General features: G+C 51.2%; 7 protein-coding genes and 1 non-coding gene across 8 annotated transcripts; 3 read left to right on the top strand and 5 right to left on the bottom strand.

Annotated features, from left to right (window-relative positions):
- Nucleotides 1-259: 259 nt before the first annotated feature.
- On the bottom strand, nucleotides 260-730 carry BO88DRAFT_40050 (uncharacterized protein). The gene has a single exon (XM_025705589.1). It carries the CDS (start codon nucleotides 618-620, stop codon nucleotides 366-368), a length of 255 nt encoding a protein of 84 aa, XP_025563508.1. The 5' UTR covers nucleotides 621-730; the 3' UTR covers nucleotides 260-365.
- A 3,938-nt stretch (nucleotides 731-4,668) lies between these two features.
- Nucleotides 4,669-4,765, bottom strand: BO88DRAFT_t140. Its single transcript has one exon. It is a non-coding gene; the product is annotated as a tRNA-Val (tRNA).
- An 88-nt stretch (nucleotides 4,766-4,853) lies between these two features.
- Nucleotides 4,854-6,302, top strand: BO88DRAFT_404723 (uncharacterized protein). Its single transcript, XM_025706697.1, has one exon. The coding sequence runs from the start codon at nucleotides 5,223-5,225 to the stop codon at nucleotides 5,997-5,999; it is 777 nt and encodes a 258-aa protein (XP_025563509.1). The 5' UTR covers nucleotides 4,854-5,222; the 3' UTR covers nucleotides 6,000-6,302.
- Nucleotides 5,950-7,612, bottom strand: BO88DRAFT_40076 (tRNA guanylyltransferase). The gene is made up of 8 exons (XM_025705672.1): nucleotides 7,483-7,612; nucleotides 7,340-7,429; nucleotides 7,084-7,215; nucleotides 6,985-7,029; nucleotides 6,727-6,902; nucleotides 6,578-6,666; nucleotides 6,422-6,526; nucleotides 5,950-6,371 (listed from the first exon to the last, which is right to left on the bottom strand). The coding sequence occupies exons 1-8, from the start codon at nucleotides 7,494-7,496 to the stop codon at nucleotides 6,144-6,146; spliced, it is 879 nt and encodes a 292-aa protein (XP_025563510.1). The 5' UTR covers nucleotides 7,497-7,612; the 3' UTR covers nucleotides 5,950-6,143.
- Nucleotides 7,613-7,760: 148 nt separating this feature from the next.
- BO88DRAFT_404724 (Fibronectin type III domain protein) lies at nucleotides 7,761-11,479 on the bottom strand. The gene is made up of 4 exons (XM_025706698.1): nucleotides 11,226-11,479; nucleotides 10,969-11,162; nucleotides 9,893-10,911; nucleotides 7,761-9,837 (listed from the first exon to the last, which is right to left on the bottom strand). Exons 1-4 carry the CDS (start codon nucleotides 11,267-11,269, stop codon nucleotides 7,891-7,893), a joined length of 3,204 nt encoding a protein of 1,067 aa, XP_025563511.1. The 5' UTR covers nucleotides 11,270-11,479; the 3' UTR covers nucleotides 7,761-7,890.
- Nucleotides 11,480-11,778: 299 nt separating this feature from the next.
- BO88DRAFT_404725 (putative lipin Smp2) lies at nucleotides 11,779-14,950 on the top strand. Its single transcript, XM_025706699.1, has 5 exons — nucleotides 11,779-12,243; nucleotides 12,296-12,366; nucleotides 12,422-12,713; nucleotides 12,769-13,660; nucleotides 13,708-14,950. Exons 1-5 carry the CDS (start codon nucleotides 12,135-12,137, stop codon nucleotides 14,606-14,608), a joined length of 2,265 nt encoding a protein of 754 aa, XP_025563512.1. The 5' UTR covers nucleotides 11,779-12,134; the 3' UTR covers nucleotides 14,609-14,950.
- Nucleotides 14,951-14,984: 34 nt separating this feature from the next.
- On the top strand, nucleotides 14,985-15,944 carry BO88DRAFT_365184 (putative transcription initiation factor TFIID, 31kD subunit; the record flags this gene model as incomplete). Its single annotated transcript, XM_025704003.1, has 1 exon — nucleotides 14,985-15,944. A coding segment is annotated over exon 1 (768 nt), but the record flags the coding sequence as incomplete, so codon positions are not given.
- Nucleotides 15,945-16,210: 266 nt separating this feature from the next.
- BO88DRAFT_404727 (uncharacterized protein) lies at nucleotides 16,211-17,328 on the bottom strand. The gene is made up of 2 exons (XM_025706700.1): nucleotides 16,899-17,328; nucleotides 16,211-16,798 (listed from the first exon to the last, which is right to left on the bottom strand). Exons 1-2 carry the CDS (start codon nucleotides 17,047-17,049, stop codon nucleotides 16,527-16,529), a joined length of 423 nt encoding a protein of 140 aa, XP_025563514.1. The 5' UTR covers nucleotides 17,050-17,328; the 3' UTR covers nucleotides 16,211-16,526.
- Between the last annotated feature and the right edge of the window lie 20 nt (nucleotides 17,329-17,348).

Raw genomic sequence — 17,348 nt, forward strand, 5'->3', positions numbered from 1 at the left:
AGTCTACCACTTCTTCTCTATCCCCAGCATTTCCCTCCCTTTCCCTTCGCTTCCAAAAAGCCAAGAAGCAGAGCATGGATACCTAACTTCGGGTCGCCAAAAGCCAGTTCTCACCCAGATTGATAACTTTGGGTCAGTTCGAGGCTGGCGGTAAATGATTGGTGTTGAAGATGTCGCTGGTATTCCGTCCTTCTAGTACGACATCCTGCCTCCCAACCGGTACCAAAGAAGATTCAACCCTTCGTCCTATTTTTTGCCTGAGGCTCTGATACGAGTTCCCATTGCCTCGGTTCGCGGCTTGTATGTATCCGTCTTACCAGTAACAAGACGAGCAAGAAAATAACGGTGATCACAATAATGGGGGATCATCCGGATATACAGTGAGTGTGAGGGTGTACCAAAAGGGAAATAAAATCACAGAGGAAAATGAGGGAAAATAGAAGAAACAAAAAATACACAGGCAAGAAAACTCCACCAAAAACCATCTTGTCTAATGGCTTAGAGTAGGTTAGGGCAGGATCAGTTTGCCCGACGCTATAAAACGGAGGTTTGTGAGGGGGAAAATAACAATGAACCAAAGAGATTGAAACGAGCCAGGATCGAGGGAAGACAGCAACCATGGATGGGTCCTCAATCAAATTTAGTCCAAGTGACTTCCGGGCGGGATGCGGACCGTCTCCCACACTTAGTTGAATAAAGGAAAGTTTCCTCGGGGGAGCCACTAACGCACAATATCTCCGTGGGCCTAGCGGTCGCTGCCCGCATTCTCAGGCATGCAAGCGTCAGGCAGCGTTACCAACACTCTGGTTGAAGGATTTGAAGCTTCGGACGTGCTTCCCTTTCAACCCTCGCCCGTAGCGCCCGCAGCGCCCACCACAGGCAAACCAAAACCCGTTCCAACCCTCCATCGTTCAGGGTCACTAAACCCACGGCATTGCGTGCAGCCGCTCCGGAGTGGATCAATTTGCTGAGGGCGCTCCGTATCTGTCTCTCGTAGCGCTAGATACATTGTATCTCACTGGCCAGAGAGACAAGAGACTCAGACTCCTTACACGCACGCTGGTCGTTGGTTCCACTCGGGCTCCGTCCTGGACGACTACTGACTAGTAGCCCGTGGCTGTGGGCTTGGACATCATGAGTTCTGGTCCTAGTCTACTTCGTACTGGACAAGACTTTCCAGGAAAGCCAGGAAAGGATCATGATCGGAGATTATCATGATACTCATCACATCATGACCTCGTTGTGGGTGATCAGGAATAACTCCTCAAGTGGGGGCATGTTAGGAGGAAGAAAAACCCACTCCTTCTCGACACCTCCCACAGAAAAGAAAAAGAAGGTTTTACTCTGTACTACCTCAATTATTCTCGGGATTCTTTGAAGTGTTCCTCAGCCGTACTATCTATCATACCCACCACTTGGAAGATTAGTGGAAGTGTGGGAGGCTGGCTGGGAGGGGGCTACGTTACATCCAGCTATTCCTGGACGGGCTGCACCATGGAACTCAATATATCGGGACAACATGCTGGATCAGCGTTAGGAGCTGAGGCCTGTGATTCATCCCGAACGGTTGGACAAACAATATGTTAGGGGAGAGGAGGTGTGGAGGTCAAATAAAATAAGAATAATAAAAAATAAAATTGACATAAAAAATATAAAAAGAGGAAATCCAGAAGAAGGCTAAATTCAAAATCGAACAAAAGATCCAAGGCTCTCTCCCTGTCTGCCTCAATCTCTCTCTCCCAAAAAAAAAAAAAAAAAAAAAGCAAAAATCAGAGAGAAAAAGAGAGAAAAAGAGAAAGAAATGGAACTGGGCAGGTGGCGGAGGGATGGACGGTCAGCGCCGTGAGCCGGGCACACTATGTGCTTAGGTCGACGCATGTAGTATGTACTCCGTATGCAAGTTGTCCCTCCTGTACTCCATACATACATCGTACATGTGTCCTTCCAATCCATCCCATGGTCACCCGCCCGCTTGGCGCCCGAACCAGCCTGGCGTTTGGCCTAAGGGAACAGCAGTTGCCTTAATGTAGGAATCTCATGTTGATCGTTTCACCGCTTCCCAGACTCTCGGGTCGATGGTGATGATACATGCATCATCCTTCTATGCGTTGTACTTGGTGCCTGGTCAAACCGGCTGTTCTCACTTGCTCGGCCTGCATACACCGGAGACTTGGGATTTCCCCTTCCCCTTCCCCTCTCTCTCTCTCTCTCGCTCTCTCCCTTCACACACAGTAATCACACGCACTGATGACTGGTTCTCGGTTCTTCTTACCTAGTCTACTACACTAGTCTTTCAATTTATCTACTTGATGGCTGTGAACCATACAAGTCATACATTTTATTTCATTTCTTTACTGTATGTGGTACAGATGTGCATCAAGTCATTCATTACTGGATGCATCCAGAAGATAGGCCCTTTTTTAACGCTTGCTCCTCCGCGCTACTAGTACCTTCCTCAATGGCCACCTCACTTTCCCATTGTTCGTTGACAAGTCAACCTTTTACCCCCGACTTGAGTTCCACGAATCTCTGCAAGCCAGCATTGCTGCAAGGCTCGCATTTATTTACCTTAAACGACACAACCTTATAACCAAGGATTGATTTGGGAGGGGAGGAGGGAGAGAGAGAGAGAGAGAGAGTGTGTGTGTGTGTGTTGCTCCTTCCCGGCTATCTTCTTCCTTTGGGGAACCATCACGGGGCACGTACTATACTAGCTGGCTTAGTACTTTAGGCCCCCTCTCCAAATCCAACTAGATGGTTGGCAGCAATTACCGACCAGAAAATTTACCCCATTGAGGTTTAACTCGATCATGCAGTTCTGGGTAAATTACACGACCAGCAAGTTGATAGCCCCGATAGTTAGATGCGCACTCACTGCAGAACTATACCTGTCCTTCACCTCTACAGACCTACGGTGTTGGTTTCTAAGCAAAAGCCCCCTGCTTGCTCCGACTTCAGAATGGAGTCGTCGTGGCATCATCCACCGTCGACGACCGGCCCGGTTTCTAATGTTCCCCATCGGAAATATCAACCCATACGACTGCTGCCCCATGATTTGCCCAACCGTTTGGCCTTCGGAGTCGGCCGTTGGCCGTCAACAATCGACCTTCCTTTCGGGGATGATGTTGGGACCAGTTGCGGTCTGTTTATTATAACAAAAGCCGACTTCTGGTGCCGTGCATTGTAAAAGCTATCGGTCTTTTGTGGCTGTTCTTTCGAAATCCGGTAACTATATTATACCTACTATTATGTAGGGGGGCTTCAGCTAACGCAGTTACCGTACAATTTCTTGCATTCGTGTTTGCTTGGCGGAACGTGTCCGTCTATCATTAAGTACTGCTACTTTTACCGTTACGGTTCCCGTCCAATCAGCGAGGCATGGCTTGACATACAAAGGAGCCCCGATTATGAGGCTCACCATTGAACCTTATAAAGACAAGGGTAGCTGGGTACTTACCTACAGGAAATCACATGGTATCTACGACTGGAGACTTTCAGTTACTAATGGCTACTGCCAGCCACAGCCACAAATTGATCCGCGTCCGGTCAAGCAAAACGGCAATGAGGCATGAGGTATTATTAACAACGAATCTCCGAGTAGTCCGTGGGTGATTTTCATTCAGAAAATTCTTAGCGGGCACGGTCCTCATCGCGCTCTCTAAGATGGTCTTGCACTCTGAGTGGGGACTCAATGGCCGTGTCCATAAGTACTTAAATCGGCGTTTTATACAGCAAGGCGGGCGGTGCATGCCGCCTTCATAGCCTAGAACGATGGACTAGCGAACGGTGACAGGCAGAGTGGAGACTTTTTCATCTGAAGAAATCACCCCTTTCTAGGGAGGAATTCTGCATGTCTTACCGCTCTAGGTAGGTAGATAGACCGCGTCGTGGAGGCTTCCTTATATGTTTATTTTCTTTGGATAAATTCAACATCTATAGCTTATTAATACGGTTAAAGCTAGCTAGGCATGATCAACCCATAGTGGAGTTAGTCGAGATGTCATTAGAACAAAGAAAATAAACTAGCAGTACAAATTAGAGATGAACTATTAGTCGCATCACTGTCGATATGCATTGATTGCTATAATCCAACAACTATCCTGACATTTTTCAGTTTCCTGTTCTTAGAGTAATTGCTACATGGCAATATTTGTGAATGATAAACTCTGCGAATGTCCTAGCATACGTGTCGCTGGTTAGGTTTACTACTGTAGTTGTGGTATAATGATCAGAAAATAAAGTTTGACCTGAATATTTATATTCCATACTACCACATGAATATACCCAACACCATGTACAAACACCGACATCGCTCTCAACTTCCCTCCAATCTAGACCACAAATCACATACCAATAGCTTCATCATAGCGACCAATATTATATCCCATAGTAGAACCTGGTATAATTACTTACTAGTCAAAGAGAGGAAGGAGACCGCGCGACCAGCATAGTCCCATTTCGTCCCCTTCCATACCAAATTTCTCCTAATAATACTTCCTACTACTTCCTCCCGTTAACAGGGATTATGATCTCGACCAGCAAATATTACTTACTGCGTACATATTATATACCACCATGCACAAAACCCATACACAAATCTCCAAACCTTAATTTCAAACCATAGATAAATAGATAGAGGATATGGAAAAAATAAAAACAAAAAAAAATTAGTCGCGCCCGGGATCGAACCGGGAACCTTCTCGGAACCTCATCAGATAATCATGATGATGTGAACGAGAAATCATAACCATTAGACCACGCGACTGAGATATTAAAGTTTGAAAAATTTTTGGTCTATAATTCCAAAATTCAGCCAGATCCGGGACCGGTTAGTTATCTTATCGCGCCGAGTTTGCAAACCAGTGGGTGGTGGGTGTTGTAGATTGTAGTTAGATTTTTTTCAATCACCCTAGGGGTCCTTCCTACACTATCTATCTATCTATCTAACCCTTCGCGCTCGTTGGGTCGCTTTGTTTCTGTTCCTTCTTGTGAGACGTGTGTGTTGGGGGTTATTTTACATAGCGGTTCTTTTCTTTCATTCTTTCATTTTTTTCTTTAATTTACACACGCACGCGCCGTTTGCAAATCCACCGATCGATTGATCGATCCGTCGAGAATCAGTCGCATTCAACGAACGACCTACCTACCTACCAACCAACCTACCGAATCTACTACCTCCGAACCAACCAACCCGCCTCCCATCACAAAAAAAACAAAAACAAATGGACGCTCAAGCCTACCTCCTCCGCCACGGCTGGTCCGGTCCCGGCAACCCACTCAACCCGAACCGACGGCCGGGCACACACGGCGGACTCGGCCTGACGAGACCGATTCTCGTTGCGCGACGCCAAGGCAACCAAGGCGTGGGAAAGAAGACGACCAAGGATCCCACAAATCAATGGTGGTTGCGGGGATTCGAGGACGCGCTGAAGGGCGTGGGCGATGAGAATAAGAGTGCGGGGGATGCGAAGCGCACGCCGAATGCGTTGACGAGTGAATTGTATCGGTATTTTGTGAGGGGGGAGACGGTTCCGGGGACTTTGAGGGATAAGAAGAGGAAGGCTGAGGATGAGGATGATGATGGGAAGAAGAAGAAGAAGAGCAAGGGAGAGGAGAGTAAGGAGGAGAGACGGGTGAGGAGGGAGGAGAAGAGGAAGAGGAAGGAGGAGAGGGCGAAGAGGAGGGAGGAGAGGAAGAAGAAGAGGGAGGAGAAGGAGGTTAGGAGGGCGGAGAGGGAGAAGAAGAGGGCGGTTAAGGAGGAGGAAAAGAGGATGAAGAAGGAGAAGAAGAAGGAGAAGGAGGCTGGTCCTGAGGATGAGTATCCTACGCCGCCGGCGACGGAGGTGGAACAGACGGAGTCGAGTGGGAGGGATGAGGAGGTGAAGAAGGACAAGAAGAAGAAGACGAAGACGACGAAGCGAGAGACGTCTGCGTCGGATGACGGGTCGAAGAAAAAGAAGTCGAAAAAGTCCAAGGATGAGACAGCGTCCTCGAGTTGAATATGGATGAATGGGATAGAGGGATGCTCTTTGGCAGTTTATAGATAGATTCGACTTATAGATACCCATGGCTGTGCTACTTGGTTGTATATTCTCACGAACAATATTTGCATTTTCATCATCATTTTTTTAATTGTCATATCATCATGCTACTTCCTTCGCCTCTGCAGGCAGCTTTCCTGGCTTGCCGGAGAGAATCCATGGCCGTCTCTCCCAGAATTCATCCTTGATGATGTCGACATGGTCGACTACGACCTGCACTTTGCGACGCAATTTGCGGATCTTTTCTTGCTGTGTCTTGGAGGGCGTGTCCTCTTGTAATGGCGATGTTTCTTCTTGCACGCTGGAGTCTGATTTGTCCTCTAGTTGATACTGTACCTAGGTCAGCAGCCACACATACGAAGCAGCAGAGACACACATACCTGGCGATAGATGACGCTGCCCTTTTTATAAATTTCTTCTTCATTGTTATAGTTGATGCCGAACCTCTTGAAGAGGATTTCATTCTTGTCAGAAGACAGGGTGCCCTAGTCGACACTGTTAGCAGCAGCAGCAACTCCTGAACGCCAGAAACTCACCTTCAATTCAAGTTCAGCTTCTCTTCTATCCATCCCACCTTGCAGGACCATGGACCAGAATGTCGTATTGTAAAGGTTATTGATATGACCTGCAGCATATTAGCACACGAAGAATGGAACGGCTAATGCTATGAATTGACAAAACTCACAATCCACCTGCCGCCAGCTCATATAATCCCTGAAAATTCTGGAGTTCGGGTACATCACTGCTCTTCCATCGAACGAAGGCAGAGCTGCTGGCTGCAGCGGCGTATCGGGGAAATACGTCCCCCATAGATAGATGTAATGCGCCGTGAATGTCGACACGATTGTCGTTACTAGTTTGCTGTATTCCAAGCAGAGTAAGTCCACACTGCCGGCAGTCTTGACTTTTTGCAGCAGTTGCAGCAGAAGAGGAGATGACTTACGCACTCCGCCTTTCAAATAATTGGCAGTTGGGATGAAAAGCGAAACTAATCTCAAGTCAATATCACTCCATTTGACCCGGAGCATGTCGCATCGTATACCTGTACTCATCGCTAATACCGTAGGCGATGCAAAGATCAGGAAGATCTTTCATGACGCCGACGGCTGCGGCATTCATTAGGTCTAGGGCCCGACGGTCATTGGGCTTTATGAAGCCATAATAATCAGAGAGTCTACATTCCGTCAGTTAGCGACATGTAAACAGCCAGTTATTGAGATAAGAGCTATTTCAGCTGCTAAGAGCAGTTCCGAAAAGTGCAGCGTCATGTTGAAAAGCACGAAGAGAGATGCACTGACTTGTGGAAGCCTCTGCCATCGATCCGGACCACAATCCATGTATTGGGAAGTAGAACGTCCGGTTGCTCGAATGACTTGACATATTCATATCTGTGGCGGTTAGCAGCTGCTCTCAAAATTTAGGTCATGAATAGAAAAGTTACTTGGAGTTTGCCATTTTGCTTTAGACTGCAGTATCGGAACTGCCGATGATTGTTGTGCAGGAAAAGCCGTCGGGCTGGCGAGGGAGGATGAATCATGAAGATTTGGGTGGGGATGAGGGACGAACCGAACCGTCCCTCCACGCAGCGTTGCGCTGCTTTGCACCACCTGCTCCTAGCAGGTCTGGTTGGTATAATTTACTCCGACGACAATGCTCTCGACTAGAGCTTTCGCCTAGATTACTACAGTAAATTGCAGGTATACAGAAAAGTGGATCATATCAAGAGGATAAGAAAGGCATGCTATGTGCCACAAAATGTCTTCTACCGTCACTAGCTAAGAAATTAAAAGAATGCCTAACGCCACACGGCGACCTAAAAAATGAAATAGAAAGAATGGATGCTGTATGTTCATGCGTGGATCTCCTCTGCTGTCTCTTCATCCTCCGCCTCGCTTACATGCTCACTGGGGCGCTCACTCGTCTCACTGGCGGCCTTGTCGGACTTCCTGGACATGCGGCTGAAGAATCCCAGGCTGCTTCGAGTAGATCGGTCTGCTGAAGGGGCGCTAGACACGGTGCTGTCCACACTCTTGGCAAGCATCGCCTCGCTATGTGCGTCTTCGTCAATGTCGCCTTGCGAAGGGTCACCCTTCTTGGAGAAAAGCCCTGACCGGTCCTTCCAGGAACTGAACTTGCTGGAGCTGCCCTTTCGGGTGATCTTGCGAATGAATGACTCTTTCGAGCTTCCATTATCCAGCGAGCCTGCGGAGGGCATGCGTTCCAAGGATTCATACGAGTCGCCTGTGTACATAGAAAAAGAGCGAGAATCCCGCGAGGTGCGCGATTCAGACGGAGAGCCTTCTTCCATATGGAAGTCAAACGGAGCATCTAGCTCTCGGTCTTTCGCTGCCTCCTTCTCTTTGCTCTTGTCCGACCGCTTCCCAAAGATGGTCCTAAAGGAAGGTGCAGCAGGATTCAACTTTGGAGTGACTGGCCGATGAGAAGATGATGGCCGTGTACCGATCGGCGCCTGCAATGGCCGACCTTGTCTCTCGAACGAATCTTGGAGAAAGTCTGGCTCTCCAGTAAGGCCCAAAGGTAGGTGACCCGATGAGCCGTACTGTGTAGATGGCCGGCGCGACTGCACCCGAGACCAGGTCGATGGGGAGGTCCAATCAAACCCCAAAGGACTTCGGTGGCCTTGCTTTTCTGCCGATGGCCAACCGAAGTGACGATTATCGGTAGAGGGATGAGGAAGCTGGTTTTCGAAAGAGAAGGTCGATGAGGGCCGCGGAGACAACGACTCCCGGCGCACTGTGCCCAAGATGGAGGCAGGATCGATGGGATCATGACGAGGACTGAACTGGTTGTATCCTGTGCTATGATCGGAGTTTTCACTGGATTTGAGCAGACCGTGTCCGCTGCCGAACCCAAATCGGCTGGGTGAGAAGATGCTGGAGATGCCTGCGCGACGCGAGGGAAGATGGTCGGAAGAGCTGTCTGTTGTAACACCTGCTGTGTTGCTCCTGGGGAACAGAGACATCGGGTTCGCCCAGTTGCCTGTATAGCTCAGCCGACGACGTCTAGCCCCTATGGGATCCATCTCCTCCAAATTACGGGGGAACGACTGACTTTGTCCTGGTTTCAAACTGCCCAGTAGAGGTGGCTCGTCTGCCAATGTCTTGCCGCGAGGACGGTGGAAGCCAAAGAGCCCCGAAAGCCTGCGCGACGCACTTTTCGGCGCCTCGCCCACATCCAGATTCACCGGTTGCGATTCAACATCTTTGGGCAGGGTCTGGTCCTCCGGACTGGCGAAGAGGCTTTCCGGCCTGCTTCCGGTAGAGTCTGGCGAAGGTGGCCCATGAGGAAACTCGAGCGCAGTGCTTGGTTGTTCGAGGTTGGAAAAGCGAGAACGGATGGCCGGACGGGGGAGTTCGGGCGACTCCTCGTCTCCGAGGAGATCGGACGGAAGAAGTGCGTCGGCGCGAGGGCTCATTTGAGGGTTTCCAAGCGACATATCCGAGTATCCCCGCGTACTATCCGACTGGCCCGAAAGGCTCGGGAGGGTCATTCCATTGTTGATGTTGAAGAAGGCAGAAGTCGGGCCAAAGGTGGGAGACCCAGTGGCAGGAGGGTTGTAACTGATGCCACCTGAAAATGATGGCTCTATGGCAGTGAAATTCATCGGAGATGAGACATTACTGGCGAGTGAGCTGCGGTGTCGACGTGGGCGAATAGTCGCAGTGTTCGAGAGATCAAGATCGAGAGCTGGGAGAGAAAAGGGTCCTGTGCTGCCGGTACGTTGGGTAGTTAGCCACTTCAGGCGCTCCTGCGCTTCTTGGTACTGCTGCTGAGCCTGTAGAGCCAGTTAGATACTATGTTAAGAGCCAAGCTATTGTAGATATACTAACCTGGGTATGGAGGTTGACAAGGGTAGCATAGCGAGCGTGAAGATTGCTCAATTTGATCTCCCACTGGCGGGCTCGCTCATTGTCAATGCGATCCAGCTCCTTTCCATCCTCGCTATCTGCTTCCTGATGGGTTTGCCTCTCCTCCTCCAGCTTCTTGACACGCCCGCCCTTGTCTTGGATTTCGTCATCGATGACCTTCATCTCTGCCTGCTCCTTGGCAATCTTCTCCCGAATCTCATCTCCACGCTGCTTTCCCTCTTCTTCCAGTCGTGTCTTTTCCTCTTTCGACTCCGCTGCTTCACGGTTCATATTCTCAATCCGCTCCTGCCACCGGACGATATCGGACTTGCGCTTCTTACGCTCAGACTCCTTCTGCTGCAGGAGTCTTTCACGCTTCGCCTTCTCACTCTGCACTGTACGGTTGACACTTTCCAGCTTGTAAACGTGCTTCTTCAAGTCGCCGCTCGCTTCATCCTTTTCCTTGACCCGCTTTTTCAATTCGTCACGCTGCTTCTCGAGTTCCTTCAGAAGAGCAATGTGCTCCTCTTCTTCATCGGTAGTTTGCTTCTCGACGGTCTCGTTCTCGTGCTGCAGGGTTTTCAATCGGTCGGCAAGTTGTTCGAGAGTCTCGTCGTGATCGTCGCTCGTGGTGCTCTTTTGTGTCTCCTCCGCATGGCCATGCGAGACCTCCGTCCCGCTCGCCGCAGGAGACGGTTTCCGCCCGGCTGAAGATCGCTTGGCTTGGAGCTGCCCTCCGCTGTGCTCCCGAGACATCACGGGCGCCGAGGGGGCAGCAAGACCAGCGGTAGACCGGGGGATGGACGCCCGAATGGTAGGGTTGCCGACCGTAGCATTCTGTTGGGTTTGCGACAAGGGCAGAGACTTTGTGCGCACATGGATGATTGCACTTGGAGTTTGGAAGTTCGCAGCACTAACTGAAAGAACGCAGATATGATATATACTTCCGGGAACCAAGTTCAGGATTTCGACTGCAGTTTCCGCTCGTTTCGATTCGCCCACTGACAACTCATTAGTATCAACAGAAAGAGATTCGAGGGAGCCATTGCCGAGGGTACCCTTGATGCCGTTCAGTTGGATGATGTGCTTGTGGATGGAATTGTGAAATTCGGGTTGTTTCCAGGCGATGCGAATTTCACGGGCGGTAATCTCTTCGAGGGTGACTTCTGGTGGCGGAGGAATATCCAGACCGAGCTTTTCAACTAGGACGTCGTTGGGGGTCTGGCAGACCTGCCACGCACGGTACAGTAGCCTTTGAGAGAAGTTTAATTTAGTTGTGCGCTCTCTACACACTAACTGAGATATTGCGACCTACCAGATCAGAGCCCAGAGAATGGTGACAGCCAGGAAGAGAGCCATGACGCCTCGCACCCTCACTCGGGGAACTACGCTGGGGTAGGCGTCGAAGGAGAGAAACAACGGCTCATACATCCCAGCGTCCGAAACCCATGGAGAGGGAGAAAGGAGGGAGGGGACTGGCAACCTCGTCGAGGGGCAGTGAAGGGTCAGCAAGCAGACGATTCACCTAGATAATCCGTGAGAGTCGAGGAGGAATTAATCCGATGCTCCGCGGAGGGCTGCCGAGAGAGGAGTGGGACAGAGTCACCTGACTGAGATAACTAGCTGACTACTTTGCTTGCTGACTCAGTTCTGAGTCAACTGGGCTGCAGATCATGGGATGTTCCAGACTAAACTACATTGGGAGATTCCTCAAAAAATAGCCTGCGCCAGCCGGAAGCGGCCTAGTGCCCGCTTGAAGCCGAGGAAGGCAGGGAAGAGGCAGCCTGGAGCACATGACGGACCGCCCGGCCGGGGAGAGACAGACGAAGCGGTTGGGCTGTTGAGCCTTCTTGCAGGTCCCAACAATCATAGAATCGCCTTTTGCTAACTCTTCTCCCATTTCGCTGTCCTATCTGTCTCCCTTTGTTGTCTATCCGCCCTGCTAGTGCTGCAGGTTCCACTCGCTTGGTTTTGATCGTGGTCAAATGCTTGCATGCCAACTCATTCGCTTTGCAAGTGACCGTCTCTCGTTAGTGATTCCACTTCGGCGCATGTCTATCGGGCATTGTCACATGGGCCGTATGTAGGCGGCAATTCCTGCACCTCCGCCGTCTGACCTCCGACCCCCCTCTCTATCTGCTGTGTTCTTTGTTTTGTGCTTCGCCTTTATCGCTTGGGAATTGTTACAATATTCTCCAGGGACTTTCCCTGTCATTCTCGCAGGATGCAGTACGTCCGAAGTATCAGTGGTTCCGTCTCCAAGACGTGGAACTCCATCAATCCAGCCACCTTGAGCGGGGCAATCGATGTGATCGTGATTGAACAAGAGGACGGTTCGTGGTTTGCATCTTTTCCAGGTCAATCGGACACTAATCTCTCGTATAGGAACTTTGGCTTGTTCACCTTTCCATGTTCGATTCGGCAAATTCTCTTTGCTCCGCCCGTACGAGAAGAAGGTACCGTTCCCGCATCGATCCTCTCAGCAATCCCCATATAACTAAGACGTTCAAGGTGGAATTTTCCGTAAATGGCGTCAAGCAAGACTATGCGATGAAGCTGGGCGAAGGCGGGGAGGCCTTCTTTGTCTTTGAGACAACAGACGAGATCCCCGCCTCGCTGCAGACTTCGCCCCTGGTTTCTCCAAGCAGCAGCCCCAAGATGCGCAGTGAGGAGAACCTCCCTCCATCGCTCCAGGAACCCGATTACTTGGATCTCGATCGATCATCTACGGGCAATCTAGATGGGAAATCTTCAACAGCCCTTCCGGTGCTGTCGAGGAGTATGCGGGCATCGAGCGATTTGGGTGGGTACTATTGCTGACTCCCATATATCATGTTATTGACATCCATCTGTGACAGGTACCCTTACTCCCCTTTCACGGTCGCCGGATGACTCCAGTCTGGGCAGGTCCCGACATGGCTCTTTCGGCGATACTCCCGCCAAAATCGACCGAACGGCTACGGATACAGTGCTGTTGACCAAGAGCCGCTCCAACAGTGTTAGCGTTGCGGACCAAGTATATGGGATGCAGTCCTCTGGCGCCAGCGCCGCGAGCGATGATCTGGGCCAGGATGGTCGTTCGCGAAGCCCTCCGCCATTAACTCCCGAGGAGGCGATGTCTCGCGCCGTCTCGCTATCGAAGAAACTCTCCGGATCGAATATTCCGTCTCACGTTACCGAAACAGGAGACCTCATGCTCGACATGACTGGGTACAAGAGCAGCGAAGAGGACGCTCTGCGAGCGGAAGTTCTTGCGCGGAAGATCCTCGCCGAGGAGTTGGAGGGCCCCTATGACATCGGGGCTCTCATCGGGGCCGACGAACATGGGAACTTGTGGATCTACAGTAGCGAAGAAGCAAAGGAGGCTGCCAACCGCCGCGCCACCTTTAATGCGATGCGACCGGGCTCCGCCATGAGCGAGCATGCCATCTCCGACCCGGGATATCACAGTGACAGCGACAAGTCTCTGCAGGACAAGCCGCTACCCAGCCGGCACTATCGCACCCAGTCTGATGTCCAACCCGGCTTCCCTACCCCGCCGCAGTCACCGACGACGGAAGCCCAAGAGCCAACTCGAAACTATGCGAAGACCCTCCGTCTCACGAGTAATCAGCTGAAGGCCCTGAACTTGAAGCCTGGGGCGAACAGCATGTCGTTCAGCGTCAACCGGGCTACTTGCACGGCGACGATGTATCTGTGGAACGGGAATATTCCCATTGTAATCTCCGATATCGACGGAACCATCACCAAGTAAGTGTTTTCGAGCTGGGATGTCGGAAGTCGCTAATGGATTGTAGGTCTGATGCTCTGGGCCATGTGCTGAACATGATTGGCCGTGACTGGACACATGCTGGAGTGGCCAAGTTGTATACTGACATTGTCAACAACGGGTACAACATCATGTACCTTACAAGTCGATCAGTTGGCCAGGCGGATACGACGCGGGCCTACTTGTATGGAGTGAATCAGGACGGCTGGCGACTGCCTAAGGGGCCGGTCATCATGAGTCCCGATCGAACCATGGCAGCACTCCGACGAGAAATCTACCTGAGGAAGCCCGAGGTGTTCAAGATGGCCTGCCTGCGGGATATTTTGAACCTGTTCAATGGAAAAGAGAATCCCTTCTACGCCGGGTTCGGCAACCGTCTTACTGATGCGCTGAGTTACCGGTCGGTGAACATCCCGTCCACCAGGATCTTCACGATCAATTCGAATGCCGAGGTTGTCCTGGACCTTCTTAGTCTGAATAAGTACAAGAGCAGTTACGTTTCGATGACGGAACTGCTGGATCACTTCTTCCCGCCGGTGAGTCTGCTGGTCCAGGCTGGCGGCGAAGAATATACCGACTTCACCTATTGGAGAGAGCCTCCGCCGGACTTAGAGGACTTTTCTTGCACAGACAGCGAAGCGGAGGAAGGAGACCAAGAGGAGGAAGAAGACGAGGAAGAGGACGAGGAGGAATACGACGGGGAGCTGAGTGACGAGGAAGCAAGTGATGTCGACGAGGATGAGGCCGGAGAAGAGCTCGGGGCGAGCTACATCTCGCAGGACTCGGTCGATGGATCTCAACTGGTAGACAGTCTCAATCTCAATGCCGCCGATGAAGAAGACATTGAGGACGAAGATGAGGTCGCCTCGGAAGAGGAGTTGGACCCTCCTCGCCCAAGCCAATCCAACCCTGGCTCTCCCAAACGCTGAGGGCAGCAAGATGCATCAACTGCATTATGATGGCCAACTCATAGGCCAGGGACTTGACATTTATCGCATGGATGAGGTGTTTGTGTTATAGAATTGCATGATGGGCGTTTGCACGGTCGCATAGCCATATTGTTACATTTGTTGGGCGGCACATAATGTATGATAGTCAAGACACTAAGTTGCACAGTATAGAATTGTTGCATCATCACATTATGTTCTCTTATATGACCTACTTTCTGCTATTTCCGCTGCAACATTACGTACATCTACGTTATCAAACGCTGGGAATCAATCGCCTGCCGAAGGCGGTCTAGCGCGGACTTGCCTGCCGACCGACTCTCGCTTTGCCTTCATCGGCAGCTTCCATCTCCAGCTTCATCAACCCCAGCACCCATCTACCCTCGCGCATACACTCATCTACACCTGTATCGGGTACCTCAAAACCCATTCCGATTAGCAGGCGATGCCAGCGCCCCCCAATTGACCAGCCTCCGAAGCGCGTTGCTACACCTACTATCCCGTCAACGACTAACACCTCACCCACCACCACCCTCAATATCATTCAAAATGGCCTCACCAAACCACGCGCAACCTCCCACCACCCAGCCCATCACACCCCCGGCCGAACCATCAAGCACGCAACCCACTGCATCCCAAAACACCACCACCACCACTACCGCCCCCGCCGCAGCACCACCAACAACAACCACAACCAACAACCCCAGCACCGCACCCGCCGCGAACACCAACCCCAGCGCCCAACCGACCCAAATCCCCTCCACCTCCCTCAAAGACAGCGGCAAATCACGACGTCCGCGCGATGTCCGACTCATCCACATGCTCCTCTCCTCGCTGGGAGTAACAGCATACCAAGAGCGCGTTCCACTGCAACTCCTCGACTTCGCCTACCGCTACACGTCCTCCGTACTGCAAGATGCCGTGCATCTCGCGACAGAAGGCTACGCCGGTGGTCCCGAGGCCGCTGGTGGTGGTGGAAGTTCCCGCGCCGGCGCGTCCGAAATTAATACGGTGTCGCTACCGGCGCTGCGGCTGGCTATTGCGTCCCGACTGCATTATCAGTTCCAGGCGGGATTGCCGAAGGAGTTTTTGATGGATGTGGCGGCGGAGAGGAATCGCGTGGCTTTGCCCGGTGCGAGCCGTGGGTTTGATAGTCAGGGGATGGCGAAGACCGCGGCCGCGAATCAGAGTGTCGTTATGGGTGGGATGAGGTTGCCGCCGGAGAGGTTCTGTTTGACGGGTACGGGGTGGAATATGAGGGAGGAGTGGGAAAGTGAGGGCGAGGAGGAGGTGGAAGAGTCTGGGGATGCTGGGAGGGAGAATGGCATGGGTGGTGGTGCTGGGGGTGGGACGAAGGTGGAGGAGGGTGAGGAGGGTGTGGATGAGGAGGAGGATGGGAAGATGGAGGATGTTTTTGGGGAGGATACGGCGATGGGAGAGGGTGATGGGGATGGAGGGGATGGGGATGGGGATAAGGATATGACGGATGTTTAGATCAGTGGAGAGTGTGTATCTGCATAGAGGCGTTAGGGCGCAGGATAACTAGTTACTACTATAACTACCTACTTAGTACTTGGACAGGAGGACGGGAGATTCATTCATCTATTCTTTCTTTGCTATACTTTTCCTTTTCCTTTCAATATCATGCACCCATCATCTATCGTCGCTCCATCCATCACATCACCACCAACAACAACAAACAACAACCACTTACTATACAAGTCCCAATGAACACACACTAAGTCTGTAAATGCCAAACAAAACGCCAAAACCAGCAGTATCAATACAAAAGAAAAGAAAAGAGGAGGATAACCTTATATACGCCAACCCACACACAGCACACAGCACACAACCCCAACCCCATCCCCATCATACACATACACACCCACCCAATTTCCCTCTACTTCTTCTCAGCAGCAGCCTTCGCAGCAGCCTGCCTCTCTTGATCCTCCCTCATCATGCGAATGACCTCCTCCCTCCGTCTCTCCACCTTCGCAAGCTCCTCCTCCTTCGCCTTCCTCCGCTCCTCATGCGTCGCAAACCACTCCTCTCTCGCCCGGTCTTCTACCTCCGGCTTCGCATGCGCTACCATGCACGAGTTCATCGCTAGTCGTTGGTCCCGACATACCCATGTTGCTGTTATTGTGCGGTTGACGGCGCATTCGGCGAATGCTGTACACAGCCCCAGTCATTAGTATGCGTTGCGGAACCTTTGGACTTGGTTTGGATTGAGGGAAAGGAATTGGACTGGGGGTATGGAAAAAAGGCTCACCCTTGATTTCAGGCGCACAGAGAGATCGCACGCGCTTGTAGTAGAGTTGCTTCACTTCTGCTTCTTGGGCGGCGGAGAGGGGGAGGGGGTTGCGGAGATTGTATTTTGGTTTGGTTGTTGTTGAGTCAGGTTGGGGGGTTGTGGAGGACATTTTGGAATGGTGAGGTTGAGGTCGAGGTTGTGTATGTATGTATGTATGCCTTTGTAGAGAAGAGGTGTTGCTGGTGGTGGTGTCAATCTGTCGTGTATACGAGAAGCAATGGTGTGTGGTGTAGCGCACTGTCCGAACACGAGGAATAATCGTTGTCGTAAATCAATCCGAGAATCCGACACAGGGTATCAATTCATCACCAAAAAATACCACCAATTGCATCAAATTGCCTTCAAAAAAGGAAAGCCAGGAAAACAACACCAATGATCATGCGTTGTCTAGCACAGCTAGAATAGTTA

The sequence above is a fragment of the Aspergillus vadensis genome (assembly GCF_003184925.1).
Source record: "Aspergillus vadensis CBS 113365 unplaced genomic scaffold BO88scaffold_10, whole genome shotgun sequence".
Taxonomy (NCBI): domain Eukaryota; kingdom Fungi; phylum Ascomycota; class Eurotiomycetes; order Eurotiales; family Aspergillaceae; genus Aspergillus; species Aspergillus vadensis.